The 18,189-nt window shown below is 37.1% G+C and overlaps 1 protein-coding gene and 1 long non-coding RNA gene across 9 annotated transcripts in view; one reads left to right on the top strand and one right to left on the bottom strand.

Annotated features, from left to right (window-relative positions):
• Positions 1–18,189, bottom strand: part of BMPR1B (bone morphogenetic protein receptor type 1B) — a 395,494-nt gene that overhangs the window by 94,325 nt on the left and 282,980 nt on the right. The window contains exon 1 of one of the 8 annotated variants that reach the window (XM_032332941.1): positions 7,440–7,820. The exons of 6 other annotated variants lie outside the window; for them this stretch is intronic. In XM_032332941.1, coding sequence (XP_032188832.1) covers positions 7,440–7,512 — 73 coding nt within the window. In that variant the 5' untranslated portion in view covers positions 7,513–7,820. Of the gene's footprint in view, positions 1–7,439; positions 7,821–18,189 lie in introns of those variants that run through there. One more of the 8 variants, XM_032332932.1, reaches the window with a different exon arrangement.
• On the top strand, positions 71–5,705 carry LOC116584499. Its single transcript, XR_004283216.1, has 3 exons — positions 71–169; positions 3,119–3,157; positions 5,647–5,705. It is a non-coding gene; the product is annotated as an uncharacterized LOC116584499 (long non-coding RNA).

The following is an 18,189-nucleotide window of genomic DNA, read 5'->3' as shown; positions in this document are numbered from 1 at the left end:
TGTTACCATGTCACCCAGAACGCTCTGTTGTTGTTGTTTCCAGACCACTGCCCCGGTCTCAATAGCTTGAGCGGATTTCAGAGCCCCCGTTAAACTCGGAGAGCCACTCAAGTATTCTGCCAATGAGCTCCTGCACATTCCCTCCCTCAAATGAGCTGATGGTTCAAAGGTAAATATAGCGTATTACTTTTATAATATTAACCTTTTTTTAAAAAATAGAAACATAAAAGTATTTTGTAATGGAATGTGAAAACAATACTCAATTGAGCATATTAACTTGAACCGAGACAAACATTTGGTTGGGATTTAGCCCCATAATAAAGTACCTAATCATTAAAATGGTGGGCAATTATAAATGGCAAGTTACTATTCTTTTTTTCATTTTTGAGAAATACACTGTCTTAGTTTTCCTTTAGAGAGAAATCAAAATAAAGCTAAACACTTTAGTAAAGACCTAGTTTGATCATGAATATTTCTACAAACATAGTAACAGAAGGATAATTTCCTGCAGAGTTTGCAAAACAAACCTGGCCTCAGATTTTCTGAGGCTCCGCTGCTATTGGCCTTGGCATAGTTCATATCTGAAGGTAAACATAAAAGGCCAGGAAGAAAAAAAAAGATCTCTTGTTATGCTAAATTGCTTCACACTTCGTTGGTATCTCATCAATGCAATTCCCACAACATAGAAGTGTCACAGATGATGCAAAAGTGATGTAAGTCACTGTTTCCTTATATGTAAGGCTCCTGTTAAAATTGTAAAGATACTAAGATGAATATGAGACATTGTGTACTACAGGATACTATGAACTATGTGTACTGAAAAACTATGAGCCAAAACCAGTTTTCTGCATGTACTCATGAGGTTTTTAAAAATCTCATGAATTAGATAGCTATATCAATTTTCCGCCAGACTCCAGAAGGGATCAAAAGCATAGTTTCAGATATGCAATTCCCAGAATCTGAACAAATGAAAAATGTATACTGCTCACCTAAAACTTGCAGCCTGTTTAGGGATCATAATGCAAAATTTACAAAAGGTTCTTTGTGCCATGTAAGATTTACAACTACCTTTTTAATTAAGGAGTGAAAATTATATGCAACAATCCAACAGAACTAGTCTTCCAAGTGGTTGCACTACTTGTTTTACATATAATTTTTGCCACCAATTTGGTTTCTTGAATTTTCTAGATAGCATCTTCTTTATAGAGAAAAAAAAAATCATACCATTTCATTTACTGCTAAAATAATTCTGTAGGAACTACAGAAATATAGTACCATTATTTTTGGTAGTAACATTTTCTGGATACCAACATTCATATAAAAATATTAGAGTGTTTTGTATAATTTTCCTACTCATACAGCTAATAAATAACTCAGCAGCCAGGAGGAATTCATTTATAAACAAAAGAGCACTAGAAATATTCATGTCACTATTACAAATGACAATGGCAACTACAACAGAGGTTTCTGATTGTCAATCTAATCCAAAACTGCTTCCTAAAAACTTCTGCCCAGGGCGTCTGTTGTTGGGTGACCATCTTGGTACTGAGTTACTGCACACATCCCAGCTGGGTTAAGTACGATTACCGTAAGGGTCATCAGCCAATCAAATTCTCTCTCCAAAAAAATTAGAAGTAAGAGGCAGTGAAACATTTATCAGTTAACTCTACAGAACTAAGCAAAAAATGTCTTGGAATAACAGGGAACGCAGGCTAATGAGTATGGCTAAGGAGGCAGTCTTCTCTATATGCACTGGGGATACAGCAATAAATAAAATGGGCATAGCTTTTCCTCTAAGAAACTGAACTTCCAGGAGGAAAGTGACATGTATAATGATAAGTCATGATATGTTCTATAAAAGAAAAATAAAACTTACAATGAGGGATAATATCAAGAGGCTCTCACTTACTTTGGATTGTTGAGGAAAATTTAAGTTGATATTTAAGCAAATGGATAAGCAAGAAGCAAAGAACTGTCCAGGCCCTGGAAACAGCATATATATGTGAAACATCCATGGGGGTTAAAAGGTTTGGATGATTTCAGACAAGGAAAGACCCATGGGGTTGATGATCAATAGTTAGGGAGATGAACTGGGAGTTAGGGTCCGGCAGACACCAAGCCCTGCCAGCCAGGTAAAGATCTGGATTTCACCCTAAACGCAAGAGGTCTCCATTAAAGAATTCTAAAAAGAAAGAAGTAAAGAGACAGAGTCATATAGAGGAAAGAAGAGGGGAAGCCCCTCAGAGACACAGATGAGTAGAAACTCAAACCTTCACCGCTTCTGTGTCCTACCAGGCCTGTGTTTCTGTCAGCTACTCAACTTCTTTCTGTACTCAAGTATTAGCAATACTAATAATGTGATTTTACATGAAAAGTTAACTATTACTGAAGGAATGTGACAGAGATGATATCAAGTAGAGAGATCAGTTAACCCAAAAGCCACAGCCTCTCCAATGTTAAAAGAAAAATCATGGGGTCTAAAAACAAGACTAAGGTTATTCTGAGCACATGGTCAAAAAATAATCTTTAGAGTTTTTTTTTTTTTAAGATTTTATTTATTGGGGCACCTGTGTGGCTCAGTAGGATCAAGTCCCACATTGGGCGCTCTGCTTGGCAGGAGCCTGCTTCCTCCTCCCTCTCTGCCTACTTGTGATCTCTCTCTGTCAAATAAATAAATAAATTCTTTTAAAAAAAGATTTTATTTATTTATTTGGTGGAGAGAGACTGTGAGAGAGGGAACATAAACAGGGGGAGTAGGAGAGGGAGACACAGGCTTCCTGCAGAACAGGGAGCCCAATTCTGGGCTCAATCCCAGGACACTGGGATCATGACCTGAGCCAAAGGCAGACGCTTAACAACTGAGCCACCAGGCATCCCTAGAGATTTTAATATGAACATTTCTACAACAACAACAACAACAACAAACACTAAAATGGAAAATGTAACTATTTCACAGATGGAAAAAAGTATAATAATCAAGAACCGAAGAGTCCATCTGAACCCAAAATATAGCAAAAGAAAGCTTGGTAGGCTATCTAACTGATTAAGATAATTTCCTTATAACTAATTGCCAATATACTTTGTCTTATTTAAGGATTTTCCCTGTGTCTTATTTAAGGATTTTCTCTACTGTGTCCTGTATGAATTCTAAAATTAGGTATGTATTTGAAAAATTAGGGGACAAAAAAACATATTCACAATTTGTTCCTGGCAGTTCTAAGTCAATAAAAGATTTGTAAAATGTTATTTCAAGAAAAAAAAAATGTCATTTCAGATTCAACTAGCTTAGAGGCCAAAGAGGGGGCGGGGAAACCTTTGAATACTCTGATCTAAAGCTATTATTCTTCCAGAAGCCCTCAGATATTTGTGATTTTAAAGCTTAAAAAGTATGTATGCACTATACACACAAACAAGCACACACACAGTTCACATCTATGATTGCCGCCATTAAAGAATATAACTTCCTATAATAAAAGTAAAGCCAAATATTTGGAGTTTGTGCTCAGTAGTTATGTGAATGTCTATTATCCAATATACTCTGAAGAATTTAAGTTGAGAACTATAGTTTAGTCACTTTCCTCCCAGGTAAATTACCACAGAGATCAAATTTCTTACATCTGTGATGCTCACCACAACTTGCAGTTACTGCCGATTAATAGCCTGAGATTAATTGTTGGAAGTTCCACATAATAGCTGTAGGAGAAAACATTTTAAACACAGACCCACATTTATGCATTTAACAGCTGTGTTGGTCTAACAGTTCAGATTTTCACTGTATTTTGCCATATGGTAACAAGGATCATTTTTCACTTAAAAATATTACCAAAAATTGATGCCCTATAGCAATATTGCCATTCCCATTTTGAAACCACACATTCACAGACCATGTCTGTTATCCACCTGTTATTATACTCTCTATTGGCCTTAATTTTAGTTAAAATATTTAATAACATAGATTTTTTTTTTATTTTAAATGAGTGCCAACCAGATCAAACACAGATATTATAAATAAGAAACCTATGGAGTAGGACCTGGCAATGAAGAGGCAGAATGCAATAATGCAATATCTGGGTTCTATAAAACTGTAGGAGCCAGAAAGACTGGGACTTATTTTTGTTCCCCAGGCTTAGGGATTTTCCTGTATTCAAAAACAGCTGATTACTTCCTATCTCACTTTTTTTTTCCCTATAACTCATTATTGATGGAGAATTACTCCTAAGGACAAAAAGTTGGCTACCAATTTTGACTTTAATCTGATTGCTGAGATAATCTATGACCATGATTTTATGGAGGGGGAAGGGACAGTAGAAATGTTCACATATATATTTAACAGGAAGCTAAATAAAAGTCTCACCCTTTTAAATGCCAGAACATGAGGCCCATCCATGTCAGGAAAGGCACACTGTTGCCACCAATGTGTTAGAACAATAAACAGAAAAAGTCCTTTAGTTTTTAGGTCTGTCAGTTGATCACGTTTATAACCACACTAAATTCCTTTGGCACGACTTAAGAAGAATAGTAGTGACCAAAGTGATACTTTAATACTGTTTACCCATTGCACTACATTCGCCACGATTGCCTGCGATTTTCTAACTGTGTTTTAAAAATAAAGGGACAGCTCAATCCTCAAAAGAAAACATTTCACAAGTAGAAATGAACACTGCAGATTTTCACCACTCCAGGTCCTATTTTCACTTTTAGAAAAAGGCAATTCTGCATTTGATGATTCTAGCTTTAAAAAAAAAATCCATCTGGGAAGCAATTGGCAATGTGCCAATATAAAAAAACACAAAGTTCAAATCTTCTACCAAGATGTACCTTTGTCTCCTTTTTTCTTAAGCCTGGATCTCCTTAAGGGAAACATTCAAGATACGATTTAAGCAACGATAAGATTTAAGATGAGTCACCTACCTGTGGGCCACCCTAACTATTCTGTTCCATGTGAGAATTCTCTTTTCCGTGTTCTGTGACTCTACAGAGACTGGTTCCATTTATGGTAGAACTGGAGTGTTGTACATATTTCTTTCATATAAAACTTTCAGGTTTCCATAGTATAATCAACAAAATATTTGTATTAGCCAGATGCTCACGTTCTCCAAATGTCTCAAGCTGTCATTTTGAAATACATTTACTTTTAAGAAGAATTAAAGGTCTCAGAACAATACTCTTGGCTTTGCCATTCACTTAAGAATCACAACCACTTCACTGTATTTACCAGTTTTGTGATTTTCATTTTTACTGAAATACATGTAGAATTAATGATCATAAAGCATTACAAGTTATCAGTGAATAACAACTTTGATAGTCAAAGTTGCTTAGTCTTAATTAAACTAATAGTCCTTGTCTGTAGCACATTTTGTCTTCATGGGGGCAAAATCATAAAAACCAGGAAGCTTATTTTTTATAAAACTATTAAGAAGTTTACAGGTAGAGAAACTCCTTTAAAAAAAATTAAAAGTTCATTTGTGACAAAGCTGGAAATACATGTTAGGATTTAGTATGCCAATCCCACTAAGGTGAGTTATCAGAGTCTTTTAAAATCAGGTCTCGATTTACATTTCCAGCTTGGGTGTCCCATATTTCTGCATAAACTATTAACAGTAATATGAATAGTAAAAAATGCTCAGGAAATATTATGTGTTACAGATGCTGTTCTAAGTGCTTTACATGCACGTGCCCATTTAGTAATCAAATTGACCCTAAGGTAAGTATTCTTATTATCCCTATTTTACAGCTGAGAAAATTGAGGAACTAATAAGATATCTTTAAGTGGTAGAGCTAAGATGTAAACATTCTGGGTCCAGATTTAATACTCTTAATCACGTTGCTATAGAATAAATCATAGAAACACACACACACACACATACACACACACACGCATGCAAGAGCTCTGGCCAGAGAATTTAAAAGACTGTGTTACCTAGAGAAAGGCAAGGAATGTTCCTAAGCTTCAACCTCCTCACCAGAAAAGTAAAACAGTTCTCTAGTATTATTTTAAAGTACATTTTAACCCTAGTATTTGTGATTGAAAAGTTCAGTGTGTAGCATATGGCCTCTCTTTTTTACTGACATAAACCAATAATGAGTTAAGGTACTCGTATTTTTCAAGGAAAACACTAAAAGAGTGAAAAATTAGCTTCAGGCAATCACGAAATAGTAGCAGCATGAAGAGAGGAATAAGAATTTCACCTCACATATCATTCCTTGAGCTTCCTGGAACATTCTTAAGAAACAGTTTCCCTGAGGCTTTTCTACTGTCTTCTAGAAGGCACCATATTATTATAACAATTTTTGGAAAATAAATTAGCAAATCAGGTAAATCAACTACCTACTGTTCCTTCATATCACCACATAAAACTCCTTTGGGTTACACTTACCCATGCCAAAAATTAAAAGCTTTTTTTTCACAGAGCCAAGACACAACATATAATATTATGCTAATGTCATGGAATATTTGAGATTATGAAACATGTATCTTACAAATGCCAATCAAAAGTACAAGCCAATTGATAATACACACTTTCCAAATAAATAGTATTGCCAAAGTGGTTCTATAAAACGCATTCACAAGGACATGAGACTGAACTGTAAATGCATTTCCATCTCATCCATATTCCTTTTGTCACCTGGCTTAATTTTATACAGCCACTCTCTTCTTATCTCTAACTTCATGACTCCCTCACTGCAAATCACTATAACAGAGAATTGTTTCAGAAGTTGTTTCATTACATTATGTTTCCTCTATTTTGAAGAGAGTTCATCTACTTTTACAATTACTCTTTTATTTAAAAGTTTAAAGTAACTTTTAAAAATTGCCACCCCCTAAACTATTAAAACAGCTACACAAATTAAAAAAAAAAAAATGCCATCCTTTAGCCAACTTTATACAAGAAAAATTCTAGACAAAATGATCACTAAGCAAGCCTTGTTCTGAAATGTGGACAAACATCTGACCTATTCACAATTTATAATTATTGCGATCATAAAACTGGAGATTTACTCAAGGCATCTACATAAAAGTTATAACGAACTTCAAAGTTAATCAGCTAACCTATAAAATATAACAGTATTCCCATTTAAATGATCAAAACAAAGTTTATTAGAATTATTTTTGTAAATTCTTCAAATGCAAACTGTCTCAGTATGTTGACAAGCAACTTCACATTCAAAGTTCCAAACTGGATTGGATTGAATTCTTAATTACTAGAAAAAAACAGAAACGTTGATTCCCTTTAAAATCATCCTCCTATGTTATCTAGCAAACTTTTGCCCAAATAGAAAAAAAGGAGTAAAATTACAGAGCAGTTGGAGGATGGGGACTGGAAATGTTTAGCCACTGTACTTCTGCCCAGAACCTTCCCTTCTGTGATAAAAGCCACACAACCTGACATTAACGCAGCCCCTTGTCAGCACTGTACCAGGGGCACTGATCTTCTTACCCCTCGTGTGCATAGACAGAAGAATGAGCAAGGAAATGTGAAGCTGCCAGTTTAGTTCTTCCAGCCAACCCATTGCGCAGGAGAGCAGTAAATGTGACCCGCCTGTTCAGCCTCCTGTTTCTTGCCTTTCCTTCTTTCACTGAGCCTTCTCTGTTGCCACTCTTGTCAGAGCTTCCGGCAAGCCTGCCAGCAAGCCTGAGACAGGACCGTGAAAGACAAGCCTGTTACAAACTGGTTCTGTCACCACAGACTTCAACCGATCACCTCGTGGGGAGGACAACAAAGAGCGGTGAGGACCCTGAGCTGGATTGTTTTCTTAAGAAAGGAGCCTGACCCAGCTGCCCACACAAGGGCCAGCGCATGGGGAGGGGAGGAATCTCTCTGCACTGGCCATGCCAAAGTCCCCCAAATCTCTCAGGCAGCTAGGAAGTGACTGCAAAGCCACATGCGCCTGTACTTGGCTGTCATGAAATAGCTTACTTCTTTGTCAAGATTTTTTTTTCTTGCTAAGAATTGTTCACTGTTTGGGAATTGTAGCAAGACAAGGGGGAAAAAATGCTTTTTTTGATGAGATGATAGAAAGAGTGCAAGAGTCCTAAAATGTCATGTTAGGACACTTTTCTCACATGACTATTTAAATAATGGAGCAAATGTCTCTGAATCAAGGGCACAGATATGAAAAAGGGCCCCGTGTAAAGAGTATCTTTAATTAATATTTCAAGTTAAAGTATTTCAGTTAAGCTAGTTATTAATCAACTAATTTTAAGTGACTACAGTCTGAGGTTTCCTATGTAGAAAAAGTATATGAACCTAACCCATCATATTAACACAAGTTATTCAATTTTTTAAGATTTATACTGTAATTGTGCCTCAACATAAACTATGAACAATTTGTAAAATTCTACTTTAAATGATATCCCAAGTGGCCTTCTTTTAATACTAAAGAACATTTTTGAAGGCTATTTGTTGTACTTGACTCTGGGAACTGTCAATCCTAGAAGAACAGTAAGAAATATAAATGAATTGACTGTATGTGGAGAAACTACAATGTCACCATAGATATAAACAGAAGTAGTTATTAAAATGCCATCAGTTTACATGATAAAGGATTTATGGTAATGAAATAAGAGACATACTTCAATGTTTATATCTATCTCAGATACCGTCAGAATGTGTTTACTTGATATTTTAAGAATGCTTTTCTTGGAAAAAAAAATCTCTGCCATCTTCTCATTCTTAAGAGAATGACACCCCCACCCCTCCACACACTCTAACACCTCCCAGCACTACCCGATTAGGTGCCATTTTCAAATCCACATTCCAGTTAGGAATACCAAAAATTGCTTTGTATGAATTTACAAATATGACTCTCGATCCAATGCCCTCAATTCACATTTTCATGAAATAAAATGTAAAAGAAATACAATATTTTTAATCACATATGGGATTCTGGAATATCCTAAATTTCAGAAACTATACATTTTGTATTGCACAGAAGCCATGCAACCGACTTGTCAGAAAACTTAAGTCGGGGTAGTATCATTTTAGTACCATTTATCTATATCCTTTTCAGCTAAGAAGGGAGACTGAGGCATACTAAAATGTTTAATAATGATCAGGAGCAGAGGTAATATGTGGGAAAAGATGACAAAAATCAAGCAGTAGAATCTCCTGTTCAAACCTTCTATATTCGGCTCAGAGCCACATCACAACATGGTTCCACTGCCAATTTGGAACCCAGCCTTGAGCTTTGAGAGGATGAGTGAATGGCTGAAATGTGGGACAGCTCCCACTGCTCGCATTTCCCCAATATGAGCATCCATAAATGGTTCAAAGCCTAAAGAGAGAGCTGTTGCTTTCTCCCTAGAATCCTAATTCAGTACAAAGCAATTCATACCAGCAATCATTTCTAATTTTGTACTACGTGCTCGCTGAAATAACTGTACTCAAGCAGTTTACAGTGCCACAGTAAAAATAGTATATATAATAGAGAACTGTGACGAATATAACATTTTAAGATGAAGTGTCCTCAAATGGAATAAAGATGGAAAATCAGAGTAAGAGATGGATTAGACTGGGCCACAGAACTGAAGGGAGAGCTGGATGTTGAATTAAAATTGAATTTATACAGCAAAAGAGGAGATGGAAAGGAAGAAATTATATGAGCAAGGATTAGAGGTAGGATTAAATATTTCATTTGGGGTAATAGCATGAGAAGAAAAATCTTACTGGAGCAGACTGCTCCTATTAGTAAATGGCTGGAGAGAAACCTAGACAGAGTGGAACCAGACGGTGCAGGACGCAAAACGTAGATTACAGAGTTTAGACTATATATTACATAAATAACTAAAGGCTTTTGAATATGGACCAGTTCGATGAATTTAAAAAAAAAAAAAGAGGATTTAGAAATTCAGCATATAGGAGAGTCTCTGAACCTGAGCTTCTAACTCTGAGGAGAATCGAAAATCAGAAGCTTGAAGAGGGGCTCCCAAGTTAGTCCAACTTTTTGGTAATGCAGACTTCCTCCTTTCATTTTTATACTAAGAAATTCAAAATGAATTTATCCATATTAACTTCCTCCGTTCTGCCTTTTATTGTTTAATATATGCTGGGTGCCAACGATGAAAGAGATGTTCTATAAAATGTATAGTTATGGTCCAGACAATAAGGCTCAAAAGATATAATAAAACCACCCCCAGATTGGCATATGACTTAAGCCACTCACCTTGCAGTACACACCAAAGGAGGCTTCAAAGGAAGTTCTCAGAGAATATTAACAGAAAGGTGTCCATTTGAAACACGAGAGAAGGGTAAGGAAAGGGAAAAAGGAGGACCACAGCTAGTACTGCCCGTATGAGTAGAATGTGCACTGCTACCTGCCAACTGTCAAATTCTTCAACAGATCTGCTCATTCTAGATTTATGGAACCTGAAGTCAAGAGCCTAGTTGTGCTATCAGTGTAGCCTTGGACAAATCATGTGAACTTTGTTCTACACTTTGGCCATTACCTACCATAGAGTGTTATACAGATTAGACAAGTCTATGAGTATTAGTTACTGAATATGGTGCCCAGAACAAAGATAAATATCAGAAAATGGTCAATTTTGAAAACACTCTCACTAATCACTCCCCTGCCTCCTGGCCAAAAAAAAAAAAAAAAAAAAAAAAAAAAAAAAGAGGGCACCTGGGTGGCACAGTGGGTTAAGCCTCTGCCTTCAGCTCAGGTCATGATCTCAGGGTCATGGGATCAAATCCCGCATTGGGCTCTCTGCTCAGCAGGGAGCCTGCTACCCCTCCCGCACCTGCCTCTCTGCCTACTTGTGATCTCTCTGTCAAATAAATAAATAAAATCTTTAAATTAAAAAAAAGAAAAGAAAAGAAAAGAAAAATCCCTTGTTAACAGCAATGTTCTTTAATGTAACATTTGCCTAACTGTTCACTCATAAACAATGTGATCACTAACACAAAGATACAAATTGTGTCTTATGTTAGTTAAATCAGGTTTTAAAAATCCGAATTACACCTGCAAAGGCAAATGTTTAATCCATCTACTTTTACTTAATTCATTGAGCATTCATACAACTGAAGTAGATGTATATGACATTACTGTTTTAACAATTTCAATCTGTGACTCATTCTCACATAGAAACTCCCCAAATGCACTGATTTTATGTATATATGAAGTTTTTAAACTGAACTAGGGGAACTGTATCTAGTAATGGGATAGGAGACCATTTAAGAGACAGTACCTGCCTGCAGGACCCAACTGCCCCTGTAAGTTGAGGACAGATGTACAGTGGAATAATGACTGTGCAGGACAGCCACTGCCGGGGAACGGCAGGAAAATGGAAAGTACAATGGACAAAGATGCATTTGGACTGGGGGTGGGGACTGGACTTGCGGGGGAGGAGGCATGCCAACTAGGTCTTCAAAGATAAGCAGGAATTCACTGAGTAAAGGGAGGGCAAAGGAAGCCTAAGCAAAGGGAATGGTGAAGAAAAGAGACTCAGGAATAAGAAAAAGAGCAATGTCCGCTGAGAGAACGGGGGAGCCCGGATATGCCTGGAGAACATTCAGATGTTAGACTGGGAACGTAGATGGGAGAAGGTGGGAAAGGGCCTCTGTCTCATAATGTGATTTTGTGGGAAGGCATGCCTTCATTTCTGGAGGAGATATTTGCACAGTTTATTTTCCATCCTGCGAACTGACTACAACTACTTCTCGCAGCTGATTACATTTCAAAAGAAACCATGAGGTTGCGAAAACTGCGATGATAAGTACATTCCTTTGTATGTAAGAAAATGTTAGCAATATCCTTCTAATCCTTGATAAGAACAACAAAGTGTTATTTTCTTTATTATTTGAAAGTCCCTGCAAATACTGTTTGGAACAACACTAACTTTTTAATTAAACTTCTGTTCAAACGCACAGGCACATAAAAACAACAGTTGTTTCCTTCTTCCTTTTGCAAGCTATAGCATTTTAGGACCCTACCATTCCATTGAGTTTTGCCCTAAAATATTTTCTTTAAACTTTTCAGAATTATACTGGCTAATTCATCTTCTGACTCTGATTTTCAGCCATATACTCACACAATGACACAAAAAGCTACTGCATTACGGGAGAGCACATGAACAATAGAACTTAAGTGTACAAAAACATTTCTCCTGACTCTGGGGTTTATAAAGACCGCAACTTCGGCCACATTCACGCTGCCTCCTACCTCCTCACCCCGGTCTCATTTGCAGCCTTCCACATCACTGGTCATTAACAAGTCGAAGCTCCCTTCGGCTGCCCAGTGAAAGACCAGCACATATAAACAATCCCTTCCTCCCTCCGACAAGTGACACATTATTCTGAGCACGTCTCCTCTCTGCTTTCATTGCTCTGCCAACGTCCCCCGTGAGTGGGAAGGGGTAAAAGGAGAGAGAAAATATCCCACAACTTGTCTAAAGCGTGTAGAGGATGATTTGTGTTCTTACTTACGGGATATGACTGTCACTGTTGATCTGCTTTCAGGCCTAGATTACGTGTGATAAGGGCTGACCTTCTTTAAGTATTCACACATTATGCACTCATGGAGAGCAGGCAGGACACAAAAGTCCTTCAGATGTTCTGGACATCAATCAAGTGCACAGCATGGAGCCTGCCAAACTTTTCTTCCATTTACTCGGGGAGAGGAAGGGGAGTCCAAGACAGACTTAATAAAGTTTAAAGCTGTGCCACAGTATATTTGGGGAGACCATTGTTATTAAAAGGGTGCTGTTTGAAAAAAATTCTCTATAGTTACGACAAGCAACAAAGACATTCATACACAAATATAAAGAGACCAATAGGTTTCACTGCAGCTTTAAAATTTTAAAACTTTTACTATACAACAACCAGGTCTCGATCACTTGAGCAGATTGCCTTTTTTTTTTCCTGAAATAATTGCTCATTAAGGATATATTTCAAAAACTAAAGACATCAATTTTTTGTAGCAGTCATACATAATAGGTACCTTTTTTGAGGCATTTATTAAAGCAATAGAGGAAACCACATTTGTCATGAAATACTCTGAACATATCTTCATGTAATTTAAGCACTAATCATCAACACCACGAACCATTTTCTACCTAATACAAATATTATCATTATTAACAGGCTAGAGCCTCAATATTAGGTGACAGACATGACAACATCTTCTGATACAGGCTTTCATGTTCGTCTTTCACCACTGCTACTCCCCACAACTCGTTAAAGGGATTTGAGATGCCTTTTGAAAAAGAACAAATAAGTCCCAAACTGTATTCTCCTAAAACACTGTAACACTGTGTACTCAGAGGGTATAATTTGATCATCAGCACAACCAAACCCATCAAGCAAAATGCTTCAAGGAACTTCATAACAGAATGATATCTTAAATCTATGACAGTATCATTTTCTTACTGATTGCAGAGTTCTTTTTATGAGCTCATGTTAGACCATGAATATAACAAGGCAATGCACAGCCTGCATACAAAATAAGAAGATTAGACACAAAAAGCAATTAACATTAAAGAAGAGAACTAAAGACAACTTGCATGATTCAACTACCAATGAAAATTAATCCAGTGAATTTGCTAAGTTCTACAGTTAAAATAAAAACCAAATAAAACAAACTTCTAGAGCACCCCGGGATTCCCAAGCTGGCATAATTTTGTCCAGTTTATTATCTGGATTCAGTATCACTCAACTAAAGGCTAAGATCAAACCTGTACCCTAGTGATAACCAGCCAGGTGATACATAAGATGTGAGACTATTCTTGACATTAATCACTAAAGAGGAATCCTTCACCTGATCGGTACGATCACCTCAGACCACAAACTAAAACTGAATGGGAGGAGAATGTCTTGGCAGGAGTTGGCAAGCAAGGAACTCAGGAAGACAAATCGAGTTATTTCTAGATAGAATATAGAATGATGGTGAAGCAAATGAGACATACCATTGCTGAACTTTTTTTTTAAGATTTTATTTATTATTTATTTGACAGACAGAGATCACAAGTAGGCAGAGAGGCAGGCAGAGAGAGAGAGGAGGAAGCAGGCTCCCCACGGACGCAGAAAGCCCGATGCGGGGCTTGATCCCAGGACCCTGGGATCATGACCTGAGCCGAAGGCAGAGGCTTTACCCACTGAGCCACCCAGGTTGCCCCACCACTTGTTGAGCTTTTATGATTTGTCAGGCAAGGGGCGATATACCTAACATCCATTACCTCATTTAATTCTCACTCCCTCCCTGTGTGGTAGGTGATACCATTCACATTTACAGATGAAAATCTACGTGTGCCTAAGCCAACAAGGTCTGGAACTGGTGAGGCCCCGAAAGGATCAGAAACTAGTACTTCATGAGCTAGGGCCCCATATGTTTTCACCCTGCAAGAAGTAACTAAAACAGAAATAGTCCTCTAAGTAGATGGAGGCCTCAGAGCTTCTGGGGACTGATGAGACTCATTCAGGGAACATAACTGCCAAAAATGCTGAGGGCTGGAGCAGAAGACCAAACCTACCCATTCAGAGGAGGAGCTCCAGACACCCTGGAAGCCACAGCAATGTACTCAGAGGTCAGCGGTTTCAGACCCAGTGAGAAATGGTCCTCTCCTTTACAGCATGTATGTTATTTTTTGAGAATAATGATAAGCATAAGTAAAACAGATATATTATCATTAATTTAAAGTAGTGTCTTGTAGATACTCTTTTTAACTTTCCCAACAGCTCTTCGACACATGTATTATCGATCATATTTTATAAGCAAAGCAACTAATGTGAGTGAGGGGCCCTGGAGTTAAAGAAGGAGGTTTTACTTCCCCTGAATAGGTCCGTGCCTTAGGAGATATAGGGAGGCAACTCTACAGCCTCAGAAAGGAAAAGTAGATGAGTGACATCACCAGAATAATGTAATGTGGTTCTCCCCTCATCAGATGAGTCTTTTGTTTTCACAAAAGAAGCGGTTTTCTTCATACTATGGGAAGGCAGTTCCAAAAGATCTACGCTGCACCACTTATAAGCAACTACATGAGAAAGGGGTTTTTGTTGTCCATTTAAATAACAACAGATATACCCTAGTATCATCATTATTATTATTAGGTCCCTGACTCCTCAGAATTAAAGTTACGTACTATGAAAATCATAAGCCACTGAAGCTAGTAACCTGACTTACCCAAATCTCTATTTCAGCGGTACTTAAAGGATATTTTCTTCTTTATCAAACTAGTGCTAAAGCATCCCTTTAAAATCAAAATCTCTGGGGTACCTGGGTGGCTCAGTGGGTTAAAGCCTCTGCCTTCAGCTCAGGTCATGATCTCAGAGTCCTGGGATCGAGCCCCGCATCGAGCCCCGCATTGAGCCCTGCATCGAGCCCCGCATCGGGCTCTCTGCTCAGCAGGGAGCCTGCTTCCCCCTCTCTCTCTGCCTGCCTGTCTGCCTGCTTGTGATCTCTGTCTGTCAAATAAATAAAACAAAAAATCTTAAAAAAAAAAATCAAAATCTCTAGTACCTCTTTGAATTTCGTGCTAGCCATTAAAGAACACCTGAACATAGTTTCATATCAAAATCAATTTCTTAAAGAGGATTACCTACTCTCACTTCATCCTAAAGTAAACCATACACTGAATTTATCCAAACCCAACTTGAACTGATATTAAATAATAGGTAAATGGAGAATAAATTTTGAACAGAAATGATAACATCAATAAAATTTTATTTTTTCTCCTATGTTGCCTTGTAACTTCCTTTGAATATCCTTTAGAAATAAGGAAGGTACACGTTAGTATACACATCAAAGAAATATAAAAGGAGTTAAAGTATAGATCCTATTTCAACACTTGAATAGTCTATGCTTAAGTGAACACACCATATGCAGACAGCTCTTAGAAAATCCATTTCACTCTTTGGAAAATACCTCATTATGTATAGGAGGGATCAAAAGAGTAAAAAGCTTTTTAAAGTAAAAGAGAAGACATTTGTAATAGAGAAAAGCTTTCTTTTTATTTGGCATATATTAGCTTTTCCATAGCAAGACTCAAGAATAGTGCTGCCAGCAGATGATTTCTGAACAGATTTAGCTCTTAGTAGTTTTTTAGAAATTGATGCTAGAAGAAATACAAAAACTGCAGAAAGCCAACTTTCTATTTAAAGTGACATTTAAACTGTGTGCTTATAAAAGTGTTTTTAATAAAAGAAAAAAATAATGCCATGATTTTTAGTTCAGATTCATGACATGTTAAATCCTTTTCCTCTCTTCTATCAGCCAGAAGTCATTAAGTACATTGAAATTCTTTCTTAATGACATATGGTTGATACCAAAAGGATGGTTGAAACATACTGTGTTTATTTCACATACTGTGCATATATATGCATGTGCGTATTTCCCTCATCTTCTTTCACCTGTCCCCAGATATAAAGTACAGCTGCTCAGTGTTTAAAATTTCTTTATGAGAAAAAACAGTTTTCGATAATCTCATGAAGGTCTTTCTAACAAACTCCATACACAGAATGAGTTTTTGCAAGACAAAGGATTGGTTTAAGTGTTCACACAACCAGTTTGTAAAAATAAATAAATACAAGAAAACTCTACATGTAGACTTTATTTAATCAGAAAATACCACAGTTCAGGGAAATCAGACTTACTGAAACTGTTCCCTTCTGTGCTCTATCTAAATCCGTACATGAGCTAAATCAGAGGATGCTAAATGTGTCTGGCATGACAGAAGACGCTTAAATTATGGAAGTAAAAAGACTGAGCTTTACTGATCATATCACATAGAACCAGTGAGGTATTTAGAAATAAAATCAATTCTCTACTAGTCCAATAGGAATACATGAAGTAACACTATTCCTGATTTAGGTACTAAGGCACTTTTTTTCTTTAAAGATTTTATTTATTTATTTGACAGACAGAGATCACAAGTAGGCAGAGAGGCGGGTGGGGGTGGGGGTGGGAGAGCAGTGGGGTGTCAGGGGAGCAGGCTCCCTGCTGAGCAGAGATTCAGATGCGGGGCTTGATCCCAGGACCCTGGGATCATGATCTGAGCTGAAGGCAGAGGCTTTAACCCACTGAGCCACCCAGGGACCCCTTAGGCACTTTTTTTATCTGATCATCCTGCGCTCTACATATCTCATTATAGTTAGTCATTCCTCTGTGTGGTTATTATGTCTGTTACTATCAAATACCCACCTGAAAAACGGAAAATTTAGGCAATAATCTTAAGGATTATGCCAATTGAAACATTTAAGTTCAACCTTAAACAAAATTACAAAACCTGCATTGATCCACATGATTTAAAACCTATTAAGATAATCAATCTGATTTAAATAGTCACCGTATTTCTACACTGAGGTCTCCCAAAAGTTTACAGTAGAAGCACTTCAAAGTCCTCAACACATCTCATTAGCACCTCTATTAAAGGATGTGTAAGAAAAAAAGCAAAGAGGAAATTCAAAAGAAGAAGTTACTCTTTTAGAAACACCTGTTTAAAAAAGGATTTTCAATTTTTGAGGCGCCTGGGTGGCTCAGTGGGTTAAGCCGCTGCCTTCGGCTCAGGTCATGATCTCGGGGTCCTGGGATCGAGTCCCACATCGGGCTCTCTGCTCAGCAGGGAGCCTGCTTCCTCCTCTCTCTCTCTCTGCCTCTCTGCCTACTTGTGATCTCTCTCTGTCAAATAAATAAAATAAAATCTTAAAAAAAAATAAAAAATAAATAAAAAATAAAAAATTTTAAAAAAAAAAGGATTTTCAATTTTTTATTAAAATGATATGTACATGGTGAGTGCTGTGAAGTGTGTAAACCTGGCGATTCACAGACCTGTACCCCTGGGGATAAAAATATATGTTATAAAAAAATTAAAAAATTAAAAAAAATGATATGTACATATCGCTTCTTAGCCTTTTGGCTAAGATCAAGTGTAAAATGATATGTATATAATCAGTAATTGACAAACAACAAATGTTTACTTCAGTCTAGGAATTCAGGCAAAAACAAAAACCCAATAAAATTATTCATCATAGTTTACCTTCTGCACCTTCAATAAAGAATCTCTCCTTCCATTTGTTATATGATCCCTTTGCCTGGGTTTCTACATTTTCTCTTTCTGAGGTCAATTAAATAGAAATAGCCCATGCAAAGTAAGCTTGAACTTTTTCCAAATTGTAAAAGAAGCTGTAGATTACCTCATCTGGTAATCTATAGAAACTCTCAAAGAACTATCAGTCCTAGAGAGTAGGTGTGTTCTAA

This window comes from Mustela erminea, chromosome 2, assembly GCF_009829155.1.
Source record: "Mustela erminea isolate mMusErm1 chromosome 2, mMusErm1.Pri, whole genome shotgun sequence".
Classification (NCBI taxonomy): domain Eukaryota; kingdom Metazoa; phylum Chordata; class Mammalia; order Carnivora; family Mustelidae; genus Mustela; species Mustela erminea.
The sequence above is the reverse complement of the archived record's forward strand: the minus strand, read 5'-3'. Positions and strand labels throughout refer to the sequence as shown.